At 42.0% G+C, this 12,940-nt stretch overlaps 1 protein-coding gene across 1 annotated transcript in view; it reads left to right on the top strand.

Moving 5' to 3' along the window:
* The first annotated feature begins 889 nt into the window (after window positions 1–889).
* The window catches only part of ice2 (interactor of little elongator complex ELL subunit 2), a 29,199-nt gene continuing 17,148 nt past the window's right edge, over window positions 890–12,940 (top strand). Inside the window, exons 1-11 of the mRNA XM_015964454.3 lie at window positions 890–1,034; window positions 2,116–2,217; window positions 2,317–2,665; window positions 2,750–2,869; window positions 2,947–3,081; window positions 4,460–4,576; window positions 4,878–5,037; window positions 8,526–8,707; window positions 8,801–9,533; window positions 9,623–9,792; window positions 9,869–9,998. Of these exons, the coding sequence (XP_015819940.1) occupies window positions 1,021–1,034; window positions 2,116–2,217; window positions 2,317–2,665; window positions 2,750–2,869; window positions 2,947–3,081; window positions 4,460–4,576; window positions 4,878–5,037; window positions 8,526–8,707; window positions 8,801–9,533; window positions 9,623–9,792; window positions 9,869–9,998 (2,212 nt within the window). The 5' untranslated portion in view covers window positions 890–1,020. The remainder of the gene's footprint in view (window positions 1,035–2,115; window positions 2,218–2,316; window positions 2,666–2,749; window positions 2,870–2,946; window positions 3,082–4,459; window positions 4,577–4,877; window positions 5,038–8,525; window positions 8,708–8,800; window positions 9,534–9,622; window positions 9,793–9,868; window positions 9,999–12,940) is intronic.

The following is a 12,940-nucleotide window of genomic DNA, read 5'->3' as shown; positions in this document are numbered from 1 at the left end:
TAATGTTAAGTCTTTATGAGTGAAATTAGTTAATAAATGTATGTTTTATTGTAGAAAAAAACCTGTCAAACTTTGGATCTAATTCTATTTACAGAATACAGAAAATTTACAGAAAATCTTAAAAGATTTTCCCAGATTTGTTTTACATTTTCTAAGCAGGTTGGTCTGATCTAGTTCCAGGCTTGAAGCTAAAAAATATTCTAATGAGTGACTCGACTTCCCTGCAAGGAATATTAATATTTCATTTTACTTCCTCCATGTAACACTTTGCAGGTTTTGATTAAATATTGTGAGGAACATTTGCATGAATGCACCCTGGTAAAAGCATCTAAAAACAGGTGTCAATATAAAATAACTTTATTAATAACTTACTGCAAGACACACTTCCTCATTTATTCTGTGAGAAAAACTTGAGTTAAATTTTCTATTTTTTTTATAATGAGCGCTTTTCTTTATCTTGTGTGTTGTAAATTTTTATTGCACTTTAAGGGATTCTGTGTACACCCCAAGGCAAATGCTGGATACAGATGATATCTTGCGTTTCTGAAAATGGTAGGTTTCCAAAATGTGTCTGCACTGAATCACACTTCACAAAATATCACAAACTGAAAAAAAACATGCAACCTTAAATGGGATCATTTAAAATAACAGTTGTAGAGCTGCAAACATTTATTATGACAAAAAAGTTGTGTGTGTGTGTGTGTGTGTGTGTGTGTGTGTGTGTGTGTGTGTGTGTGTGTGTGTGTGTGTGTGTGTGTGTGTGTTCGTTTAAAGTTACACCTGTCAAAAAGTGGATTCTCAGTAGATTAAACAAATTGTTTATCCATTAAGCTTAAGCTTCACTAAATGTCCACATGGGGGCAGACGTGTTCGGACAACGTTTGAATACCACTGTTATTCCTCCGGACGAAGCATGATGACGCCTGTCAAACGTATAGCAGTGAAGAAGAGAACTGAATTAAACATCGTTTTTTATTCACTTCAACGTCTTTTTTATTCCCATGGACCTCTAAAACAATAATGGAGATAGAATGGTAAGTGTGGATGTCAGTGAAACAGGATTAATCTCCGTGTTTTTCCTGGTTTTGTCGCAGTCGAACCAAGTTAGTGTTAACAAACAGCCTGTTTGTTTTTAGGTTGTTATACCCAATCATTACTGAAAGGCGTTTTTGTTTGCCATGAGTGAATTATTTTTGTTGTGTTGTTTTTATTAAACAGAGCCAGTTTGTTCGTGAAGTAAAAATGCAGTAAGTTGAGGGTTTTATGATGTTGTCCACCTGAGAGCTGTATTTAGGCTACCTGTATGCGTTTAAATAACAAAATAGTTTATTTAACTGGCCAATTAATTTAAAATCTATTGTTTTATGGTTAAGATTAAGCTGATTAACAGCTCAAAGTTGTGGTGGGAAAAAGGTGAAAATGCTAAAAAATAAAATTAACAACTGATGCCACGTGCTTCCCAGTAATGGTTGGTAGTTTTCTGCTCATCTAGTTTTACTTTTTTTTTATATTCATTCAGTCAGTCAGTCATTCAAAGGAAACAGGTGTGGAGTTGTAATGAATAACATTTCCGTAGTCCCACAGACTGTGTGTCATTTTCTGTTGAATTGTGGCAGCTGATAGCTTAAGTGCTCTATAGAAAAACATCTGGTGACATCTGTATCGTGTTTATGATCACTCAACGCCCATTTTGGGGTGAATAATTATCTTAACATGAATAAGATCTCAAGTAGAACTCGCTGTAAGCCTTGCTGGTGACTTTAATAGAAATATATTAAAGTAGAAATGTAAAGTCGTGATGTAATTCATCTGTAGACTATAGAGAAGCCACTCCTGGTACCATGATCCAAATTTCTATTGCAGAACAATTCCCGATTGCTTCAGTGTTCCTTGTTGATATTTATGATAAAGGCTTCAGAGGATTGAAAGCAGGATATACTGGAAAGTGAAGTCTAAATTATTAAAGATGGAAAATAAAAGGATTGGTTTGAAGCAACAGACTGGGCTTGGACCAGTATCATGAACTACTTACTAAGCTACAATATGGAGAAAGCAGGACACATTAGAAATGTTTTACTGAAGACAATGTTTTTTACTTTCTCCTTCTGGTCACAGGGATGATTCCCCAGTCCCTAGTGGTCCTTTCTTCACAAGAGATATCTATGACAAATACTCGCTTGCACCTCATATGAGAGAACTCTGGACACATCTTCAAAGGTTTGTTTGCATTTCTAAATGAACACATCAGTTGCTGTGCCTTTTGTCTGGGTTTTAGACCTAACTAGCGTTATTTTGTACACATCTCGTGTTCTGCAGCCCTGCAGAAATTGCCAACAAAAATCAAGAGCATGACGAGGCTGCAGAAGCCCCGAGCTCTCGTAACATTAAAGGTGCAGCGCAGTTAAAAGACGGGCGTTGCATCAGCAGCCAAGTGTCCTGTTGGGAGAGCTGCGATAGTGATGATCCATCCGCAGACAATGATGTTGGGGGAGCAGAGGACAGTAAGAGCGGCAGAAAGTCTAACGTAAAGCCGGCTGAAACTAAGGTGGATGTTGCTTATCCTGACCCCAGGCTGCCCTTTCCCTGTGTGTCCAGCCTCACCAGCAAAGAGCAGAAAACTCACGTTGATTATTTATTGAGTAAAAGACACAGGATTCCTCCACAGGTACCAACATTTTGTCCTCAACAATGGTGAAGTTGTTTCCAGCAGCTGTTTTAACAGTTTCTTCTCTAATCTCTTATAAATTAGCATGTCACGACACGATTAAACAACGAAATCATGCAGTTCATGATTTACCTGCAAGATGTGGCTAAAATATGTGCTGACGATTACAACTTCATACCGCAAGGAGCTGTGCAGTACACAGAGGTAATGACAATGTTTACATATGAATCAGCTCAGTGTGGTTTGTGTTTAAAATAACCTTTAACCCAAATGTTTTCCAGGAACTCTTTAGAAGCTGTTTAGAGCAGATCAAGACTCTTCCTCAGCTCTTCCAGATCCACGAGATGACCAGTTTGACAGGAGGGATGTTTAACCCCGGGTTAGCATTGACCTTTGAGAAGCAGCTGCTCACAATGGTGATCTACTGTTCTAAACAAGATATTTAGACATAAATTGTCATGTTCTTAAAGAGCTCCTTCACTGTGAAATAACCTTTTATTTTTTATTCCTGATTAAAATCAGTCATTCTAAGATTTTCATGCAGGCTGAACATTAAAACAGTCTCCTACACCTATCTGCTGCATTATATTCTGATAGAAAATAGACAGTGAAACTCTAGGATTTGAAAATCCTGACAGATGTACCTCACACTTTCACTTCACATTCATGGACTCCCCCATCTTGGCTCGTGACGAGGAAGGCTGTTGTTGGTTTTGGCCCAGGAAGCAGCAGAAAACGTCTCGGCGAGCAGAAGCGAACTGTAATTCTTCTGCCTTCAGTTGAATCTAATAATCCAATTTATGCAGCGAGCTTAATTTATGGCTTCAGTAAAGCATTCTGGAGACATGTTGTACTCTTCATAAGGTTTACTGATGTACCTTGTTTATCTCCTTGTAAAACAGTAATACAAGGAATAAAAACATTAATTCTCCATAAGAAAAAAAGCAGAGCAACAATTCAACACAAATTCCATAAAATATATTTCTCCAAAATATTGTTTTCAGCAAAAATGAACATATAATGCACACAAAGCTAAATGCTGATGTTATGTGCCAGCTTGTCCTGTGCTATTAGAAACCCCCCGACAAACTAACAGACTGATTAATTTCAATTAATTACAGAACTAAAAGCACCCAGATTGCTAAACAAAGGCCTAACAAAACATATAGTCAATAAAACATGCAGATTATGCCTTATTAAGGGGATTAAATGGAGGAATTAACTGAGACATGTCCGCTCACTTTGTGTATGTTGAACAAAAATGCCCTCTGCTGATAAAAACAACATAGCTGCTACGTATGTAGCCACCAGAGGGCAGTGTTGACTACAAAACAGTTAAAATTACTGTTTACTTTGTAAATAAACTTCTTATAAAGTTACAGATTAACAAATGCTAATCTAACTAACCCCAAAAAATAGACTAAATTATGCCAATAATAAAACGTATCTCATACAAAAGTGTTAGCATTAGCAACTCCACCACACAGCAGAACTCCTCCAGGCTTATGTTATTTATGGACATTTATCAAACATCAATGCTACAGAGCAAACAGTCACTGGTAGAGTCGTGTTGATGTTAGCCAATCAGAGACGAGATGTCCAAATATCAGGAAATAAGAATCCTCCACTTTCGTCTCCGACCCAAACGTATTAAAAAGATGAGTGAAGGACCTCTTTCAGCTGCACAGAAACATGTCTTGCTGTTCAAACTTTCATCTCAAAGTTCTGAATTGCAGAATCAGCCTCGTGGTGTTTCTGTCTCTCTTTCCATATTTGTACCTTTTATTTCTCCAGGGCAAAGTGAACATTACAGACCACAAGATAGCGCCTGCTGATGCGCAGCTTGCATCGGATTATCAGAGTGTTTCGTCAGCGACTCCTCCAGCGAAGAAAGCCAAGGACATGCACGCTGTAAGCAGTCGTCTCCCCCTTTCTTTTCCTGTCTTTAATTGCTCCTGCAGAGCAAACAGAGATGCTCTGCTGCCTGAACGGGACTCACGACTGCAGCTCTGTTGCAACACCATTTATGCTCTTGCAGTTTTCTTAGAAGACACCAGAGGGTGTTCACGTCTTGTGCTGCTAAAGCCAGTTCTGGATTGAGTTTCTAAAAAAACGTCCCAGGCTGCAGCTGTTACCAACAAAGGCCCTTTCATTTTTAAAACTGTGTTTTTTTGATGCAGAAGAGGCATCATGTTATTGTTTGATTCTACAGATGATCAGTGAGGATGGGAATGCAGAGAAGCTGTGTTGTTTTTACCAGCCGCATGTCTGCCTGACTCGGGATGCTTTGGTCAGACTGCTGGACAACCACGGCCCTGAATTTGCGGAGCAATGGGAGCTGCCTGTTGTCGTGAAAGCAATCCCAGGAAATGGTCTGTAGGCCTTATAAGCTCATTGTGTTTTCAGTTAAATAAATTTACTTTTAATAAATACTTCAGAACAATTTCCAGCTGTGGTCAGGAGTTTGCAAACACTCACAAAGAGATAAATGTCATATTTGGTTGTTTTAAAACTGTTCGTCCTTCAGCGACTTAAATTTATTTGCACACAGGGTCAAAATTGTACATTCAGCCTCTGATAAATGTATACACCCCTACCTAAGTTTTGATTACATTTCTAATTCACTGCAGGACCCCATGTTTTTGCAGTTATCTAAAATCGTGGTTTACTATCCAAAGGGCCATTTTTCCATCAGTCCACCTAAATAATACTTGTTTAGAGCCACAACTGTTACAGGATCTTTAAGAAGGTTTTTTTTTTTTTTTTTTGTAGAAATACCTATGGTAGAGGATTAGGGCCATGCACTGAAATAAAGGTTTCTCATAGTTGTGGAAAAAAACTCTGAGAAGAATAAATAAAATATTTTCCTCTTTCATACAGATCTACTATGAAATTTGTTCTCAATTTTGAAAAGGGGAAAATAACAAAAGAAAAAAAGTTTTTTTTTCTATGAGAAGTTGATATTTTTGCGGTAAATTATGTTAAAAAACATTAATAGGCCAAAAAAATATTACTGGTACTTTTAGTGTCATTCATTGTATTTATTTTTTATTCTAGGAAAAAATGAAAAGCTACTTAAATCTGCAGATTTTTTTTTGTCTATACTTAAATTTTTTTTGTGCCAAAATGGCAGGTCCCTGAGGTCCAGTGACCAAAGCCTGCTGGTTGTGCAGCACCAGGCTAAAGACCAAAGGTGGCAGATCATTTGCTGCTGAGGTCCCCAGACTCTGGAGCTCTCTCCTGAGCCTGAAATCAGTGGACTCATCTGTTAAAGTTAAAGTCCCATTAGTTGTCACACACACAGGTGTGTGTGCGAAATTTGTTCTCCGCATTTGACCCATCCCCTGGGGGAGCGGTGAGCTGCAGACACAGCCGCGCTCGGCAGGCTTTGGTGTGACCATCACCACATTCTCCTCTTTCTGCTCTTTCTACCAATTCCACCTTTCCCATCCACTGATTACCCCTTATTTATTTTCTCTTTCCCTTTCCTCACATTTTTTTTAAATCAAACATTTTTTATTTTTCTCCTTTTTATTTTTTAAATGATTTTTTTTTATTTTTTTTTGGTTCTTGTGAAGCAAGAACCTCATGATTTTTACCTTGATATATATATTATTTACCCCATGCAAGAGAGCAATCATACTATTAATTCACACATCTGCAGCCACTTGTTTTAAGTAATCACTCAGCCCTGGGTACAAACTGTTCATTACTTTATATCTTTGCTGCAAGAATCACTCAGATGTTCAAATGTAATCCCTTCCAAACCAGATCTTATATTAAAGTCTTGTCTAAGGGAATTTATTTGGGGAAAAATTAGCTAACTTACATGTTAGAATACCTAAAAGTTGCCCTTAAATTGTACAAAAAATTTGTTATCTTGTGGCACACCCAAGCAAGGGCGTCAGTTTGTTTTCAGAATTGCTGGGGACAATAACCATACACTTGAGTGGGGTTTAAAAATTGCTGGGGACAATAAAGTAGGCTAGCACAGGGGTCGGCACCCCGCGGCTCTGGAGCCGCATGCGGCTCTTCCATCCATCTGATGCGGCTCTCTGTGCTTATAAAATAATGAATGGATATTTAAATAAAATGCTTTATATTTTACTGCATTAATTTTACATCTGTATGACAATTCTAAATGTAAAGATTGTCTGCGTAAACCTGAACAGGTCCAACCCGGTCTTACTGTGAGACCGGGTTGGCGCGTCACGCTTGTGCGTAATCATATAGGCGCATTCTGAGCTGAAGAGGATGTGAGATTCTGGGATTCTCCTCAGACGGCTCCTGGATGTGTCGCCACATTGGAGACAGGAACAAGCGCTATTCAGCCAAAGTTTCATAATCAGGGAACATTTTCTAAGTGACAAGTCTCTCTGAGAGACAGGGTTTGGAAAACACTCGCTTCAGTGGGAGGAACCTTCCACATGCGCTCTGGTTCTCTGGGGTTAGTTTTATTGTTTCTCTTTGCAACAATCTTCACAGGAAGGCAAAACAGTTAAACGGCAGGTTACAGATATTTCCATTCGACTGTTTATTTTGACAGATGAACTCAAGGATGTTGCTTGGTTTGAAAGAATTACCCCGACGCACACTGATGCGCATGGATGAGCTGACATTTTAATCGTTAATGCACATCGCGGAGGTAAAATATTCCCATCAGAACATCAGAGCTTTATACTGGACATGTGTTCAGCGCGGCTCGGAGCGCCCACGGTGGACAGTGAGCTGAAGATCTGGGGTTCGCAGCGCAGTGCAGAACCCCATGCGACAAGATTTCCTCCCACTGAAGCGGTCTGGAAACCCTGTCTCTCTGAGGGATGTGTCACTTGGAAAAATGTTCTTTTTATGAAATTATGAAACTTTGGCTGAACAGCGCTTGTTTCCGTCTCTAATATGGAGACGCATGACGCGTAGAGACATTTGATTACGCACAAAGTTTATGTGGAGCAGAAGCGGTCGGGCCACGGCAGGTGAAACGTTCCTAGCCTACATGAAGTGGAACTGTTTAATTGTAACATTAATATGTTACACGCTGGTCTGGTTGGTTAGACCAGTGTTTGAAGTGGAAAACAAACAAACAAACACACACACACACACACACCAATTAAAATAATGCTGATAGCGTGGGCTAGAAGACAGGTGATGGTTTACGTATTTAAATGATGATCAGGCTGCTGTAAAATGTAATCTCCATCCACACCCAGACACAATTATCCTCTATTCTTTCTCTAGTTGCTCTGCTCTTGTCTGGGCCGATCAGCTGATGGTGCGCGCGACACGCCTAACTAGCGGCTGATGCACATTTTACGCATTTGGAGAGGTGGGCTGGATGCTTTGCGTTTACTGGAAGATGGTCCACTTAACGCACGGGTGTAGACTACATATTAATGACGAATGAATGTAAATTAAATTGTGAGTTTTTACTTCATATTTTATAAATAAAAATGACGGGGGAACACATTTATGACGTCTTTTTAAACTAAATTTTCTAGCGCGACCTGCCTGCTTCACTTAAGTCACTGCTTATTAAGGTCCGTCCAGAATTACTGTGGGAAATGGGTAATAATGGCTCTTTGATGGGAACAGGTTGCCGACCCCTGGTATAAGATCTGAGCTGGTAAAACAAAAATCCTCATCTGCAGGCGTTTTTGAAAGTGGGGGGGACACAGCTGCCAATCACAAATTTTGCCGGGGACATGTCCCCGGCGTCCCCGGTTAAAATGACGCCTATGCACCCAAGAAAAGGTTTCCTGTTTAATGGGTATAAATTGATTTTGTGGGTTGAGTCAGCGTGTACCAACACAGACTGGCAACATGGTGGTGCTGTTTGACTGGAGCCTTTAATCTCTGCTTGCAGCCAGCAGTAAGAGGACAATCGTGTACATCGACTCGCCTTTTCTGAAGACTGAGATGACCGTTAGAGAGAGGAATCACATCTTTCATGAGGAAAGTTTCAAGCTCTCCGTTGTGAAGAATGGAAGTATAAATGTGTTCCATTTGATGACCGAGCGTCCCGTGGCTCAGCAGCAAACATCACCAGTATGCTAGTGATGCTACATTATGTAGCAATAAGTACCTATTCTCTCTTTTCTTTCATCCAAGCAGCTTTTCTTTTTTGTGATTTTCTAACAGGAGAGTTCCAAGAGAAGGTTTGTGTCTGCAGAGAGCACAGGCCTCGACTTCGAGGTGGACCTCAGCGACCTGGAGACGTTCGGGGAGACCAGTACAGTGTCCCAGACAAAGAAGGGGAAGAATCGGCAGGATGGAGGGCTCAAATATGAGAGAGCCACAGGTTCCTCGATTGTAACCAGATCCAAAAGTTCTAGAAGTGGTTCTCATGAAGAGACGAAGACAAACATGGAGGAACCCAGTCCGCCGGTTGTGAGTGAAGTCCTTCTGCCAAAGTCTAAACCAACGGGTTCCACCAGAGAACAGGAAGAAGAGGAAGCTTTTGCAGGAGACTCGGATGATGAGAAGCTCATCATTGACAGTTCTGCACCTTCAGCAGCAACACCCATAAAACAACCTGACCTGACTTCTGTCCCGGAGTCCACTCCTCTAAATAAAGACTTGTCTTCCCCTAATAAGAGTGCGAGGACGAGACAACAAGCCAAAAGAGCAAAGACCTCTGGTGACCAGCTAGGTGAGATCCTGCGCATGCAAACAGCCATGTTCAAGTCTGCTAACGATGCAACAGTGAAGTCACCCAGCCGCTGTGTGGAGCCCATGCCAAACTCTCACCTAATGTCCCTGGTTAAGCCATGTGTGACCTCATATTTGGAGAGACACCAGAACGAAGACAACGAGACATGTGCTAGTCCTCCTGACTCTGCAGCTGTCAACAATAATGCTACAGGGCAGAAACGTATGACTCTTTATTATTATTACTTTTTTTTTATTCTTGTGACTTTAAATCTTGTTTGCACGACTTGCTCCTTAACTGCTTATGTTTAGGAATCCTTTCAGAAGACCTCCAGGCCTGTGCAGAGGACGAACAAGACTATGAAGCCCCAGAGGAAAGCAACCTGCTCTACAAGCTCTACAGTCTGCAGGACGTGCTACTCCTCGTACGCAGCTCTGTGTCTCTAACTCACACACGGAGTGTCGGCAGCAGCAAAAATCAGGTATTAATGCCGATGCCAGCAGTTCCAGTGTGTTTACAGTCCTCTAATAGCGCTAAATATACCTTATCTTCTACAGTATGTCCCCGTGCACGTCGTACCGAAGCTGGAGTACCAACTTTCCTATGGTGTTGAGTGTCTAACAAGCAGTGAGGCGTGTCAGCTGTGGACAGAGACGCTGCTTCACTCCAGCACAGTGTCGTATATAGGTACAGACCTAATGATACTGAAGGAGTGGCCCTGGAGGTTTCAGTTTTTCAAAATAAGTGTCAGCTGAAGGTATAATTTCCTCCCTTCCCTTGGCACAATGGAAACCATGAGGCAGACCTTCCCACAAAACCACTGGAGTAGTCACTGCATGAGTCACCGTCCGGCTGTAACTGTGTAGAGGCAAAGTTTACTTTGTTGCCATGACTACGGCTAGTCAAATTACACAGAGTGGAATGTGCAGAACTGAGAGAAATGTTGTTTACTGAGCTTTAGTTAAACTGCTCTAATTTATTATGTCAACCTGTGTTTGCTGAACAAAAGGGTGGAGACCCTTTTGTTCAGCATGTGACTGTTTGTCTGTCTCTCTGCATTGTCTGTCTCTCTGCATGTCTGCCTCTCTGCATGTCTGTCTCTCTGCATTGTCTGTCTCTCTGCATTGTCTGTCTCTCTGCATGTCTGCCTCTCTGCATGTCTGTCTCTCCGCATTGTCTGTCTCTCTGCATGTCTGTCTCCTCATGTATGTCTCTCTGCATTGTCTGTCTCTCTGCATGTCTGCCTCTCTGCATGTCTGTCTCTCCGCATTGTCTGTCTCTCTGCATTGTCTGTCTCTCTGCATTGTCTGTCTCTCTGCATTGTCTGTCTCTCTGCATGTCTGTCTCTGCATGTATGTCTCTCTGCATGTATGTCTCTCTGCATGTCTGTCTCTCTGCATGTCTGTCTCTCTGCATTGTCTGTCTCTCTGCATTGTCTGTCTCTCTGCATGTCTGTCTCTGCATGTATGTCTCTCTGCATGTATGTCTCTCTGCATGTCTGTCTCTCTGCATTGTCTGTCTCTCCGCATTGTCTGTCTCTCCGCATTGTCTGTCTCTCCGCATTGTCTGTCTCTCTGCATTGTCTGTCTCTCTGCATGTCTGTCTCTCCGCATTGTCTGTCTCTCTGCATTGTCTGTCTCTGCATGTCTGTCTCTCTGCATTGTCTGTCTCTCTGCATTGTCTGTCTCTCCGCATGTCTGTCTCTCCGCATGTCTGTCTTTATGTTTCAAATACATGCACCCTTACATACACACCTGATGTGGTGGTGTTCACATTCATATGTAAAAGTACACTCACCTAAAGGATTATTAGGAACACTTGTCCAACTTCTCCTTAATGCAATTATCTAATCAACCAATCACATGGCAGTTGCTTCCATGCATTTAGGGGTGTGGTCCTGGTCAAGAAAATCTCCTGAACTCCAAAATGAATGTCAGAATGTGAAAGAAAGGTGATTTAAGCTATTTTGAGCATGGCATGGCTGTTGGTGCCAGACGGGCTGGTCTGAGTATTTCACAATCTGTTCAGTTACTGGGATTTTCACGCATAACCTTTTCTAGGGTTTACAAATTATGTTGTGAAAATGAAAAAACATCCAGTATGCGGCAGTCCTGTGGGCGAAAATGCCTTGTTGATGCTGGAGGTCAGAGAAGAATGGGCCGACTGATTCAAGCTGATAGAAGAGCAACTTTGACTGAAATAACCACTCGTTAGAACTGAGGAATGCAGCAAGGCATTTGTGAAGCCACAATACGCACAGCCTTGAGGCGGATGGGCTACAGCAGCAGAAGACCCTACAGGGTACCACTCATCTCCACTACAAATAGGAAAAAGAGGCTACAATTTGCACAAGCTCACCAAAATTGGACAGTTGAAGACTGGAAAAATGTTGCCTGATCTGATGAGTCTCGATTTCTGTTGAGACATTTAAATGATAGAGTCAGAATTTGGCGTAAACAAAATGAGAACATGGATCCATCATGCCTCACTGTGCAGGCTGGTGGTGGTGGTGGTTTAATGGTGTGGGGGATGTTTTCTTGGCACACTTTAGGCCCCTTAGTGCCAACTGGGCATCGTTTAAATGCCACCAGCTACCTGAGCATAGTTTCTGACCATGTCCATCCCTTCATGACCACCATGACACAGCTTCCGGTCGGCAAACAAGATGGCGCCTGTGCTTGGCTTAGCCGCAGTCACCGGCCACTTTTTCAAACTTTTCTCCACTAACCTCCTCTTTTCCACCTTGCTCCTGTCTGTGATCCTCTTCAGTAGTGTCCCTGCTACCATCTCCTATGATCGCCAGACTCTTTTGTCCTTCCGTTCGTTCACGATCGCCCAAGATGCACCGAGGACGTATCATCCTGTTTGTTTACCTGAGTGGCGCATTGGCCCGGAGCAAAACAACGGTCTCGAGCTGCGCACCTCCAGCTATGTTTGTCCGGTCCCGGGAAAACTTCAGAGGAAAAGAGGTAAACGAGTAGGAATCCAGGTGAGAATAAGACCTCTTAAAGCGTGGTTTCTCTAGTAAACATCAGCGTGATCTTCTAGCTTCTTGTCCTTTGTTTGGCGACCTGAGCGCCACTTCCGCATTTCCGCCAGGCCGCGTTGCAGCGCGGTTCATCCGTCCAAGTTTTTTAAGGTCGGTTTATCCTCATTCCTCAGTGGTTTCTCCTCCTGTTCCCTCCATAAGTGGTTTTTATAAACACCGTGGATCTAACCCCGCTAATTTACGTCCTCAAACTCCAGCTGTTTCTGTAGTTTCTGGTTCCTCCACCTCACTCAGCATGGCTCTATTAAATACCCGCTCTGTTAACAATAAGTCCTTCCTGCTCAATGATTTAATTCGCTCTAAAAACCTGGATTTTCTGTTTCTGACTGAAGTTTGGCAGCAAACATCTGATTATTCTGGTCTGATTGAACTCTGCCCGAGTAGTTATTATTTTCTTAGCCAGCCCCGAGGTTCTGGTCATGGTGGAGGCCTAGCTGTTGTTTTCAGAGACCCTTCTTCCATGTAGCTCTACAACCTCTGGTCACTTTGCTTCCTTTGAACTGCAGCTGATTAAAGTCGGGCGTAAGGACCCGTTCTACTGTGCTGTGGTCTATCGTCCACCTGGTCCAAACAGTTCTTT

Source organism: Nothobranchius furzeri, chromosome 4, assembly GCF_043380555.1.
Source record: "Nothobranchius furzeri strain GRZ-AD chromosome 4, NfurGRZ-RIMD1, whole genome shotgun sequence".
Classification (NCBI taxonomy): domain Eukaryota; kingdom Metazoa; phylum Chordata; class Actinopteri; order Cyprinodontiformes; family Nothobranchiidae; genus Nothobranchius; species Nothobranchius furzeri.
The sequence above is the reverse complement of the archived record's forward strand: the minus strand, read 5'-3'. Positions and strand labels throughout refer to the sequence as shown.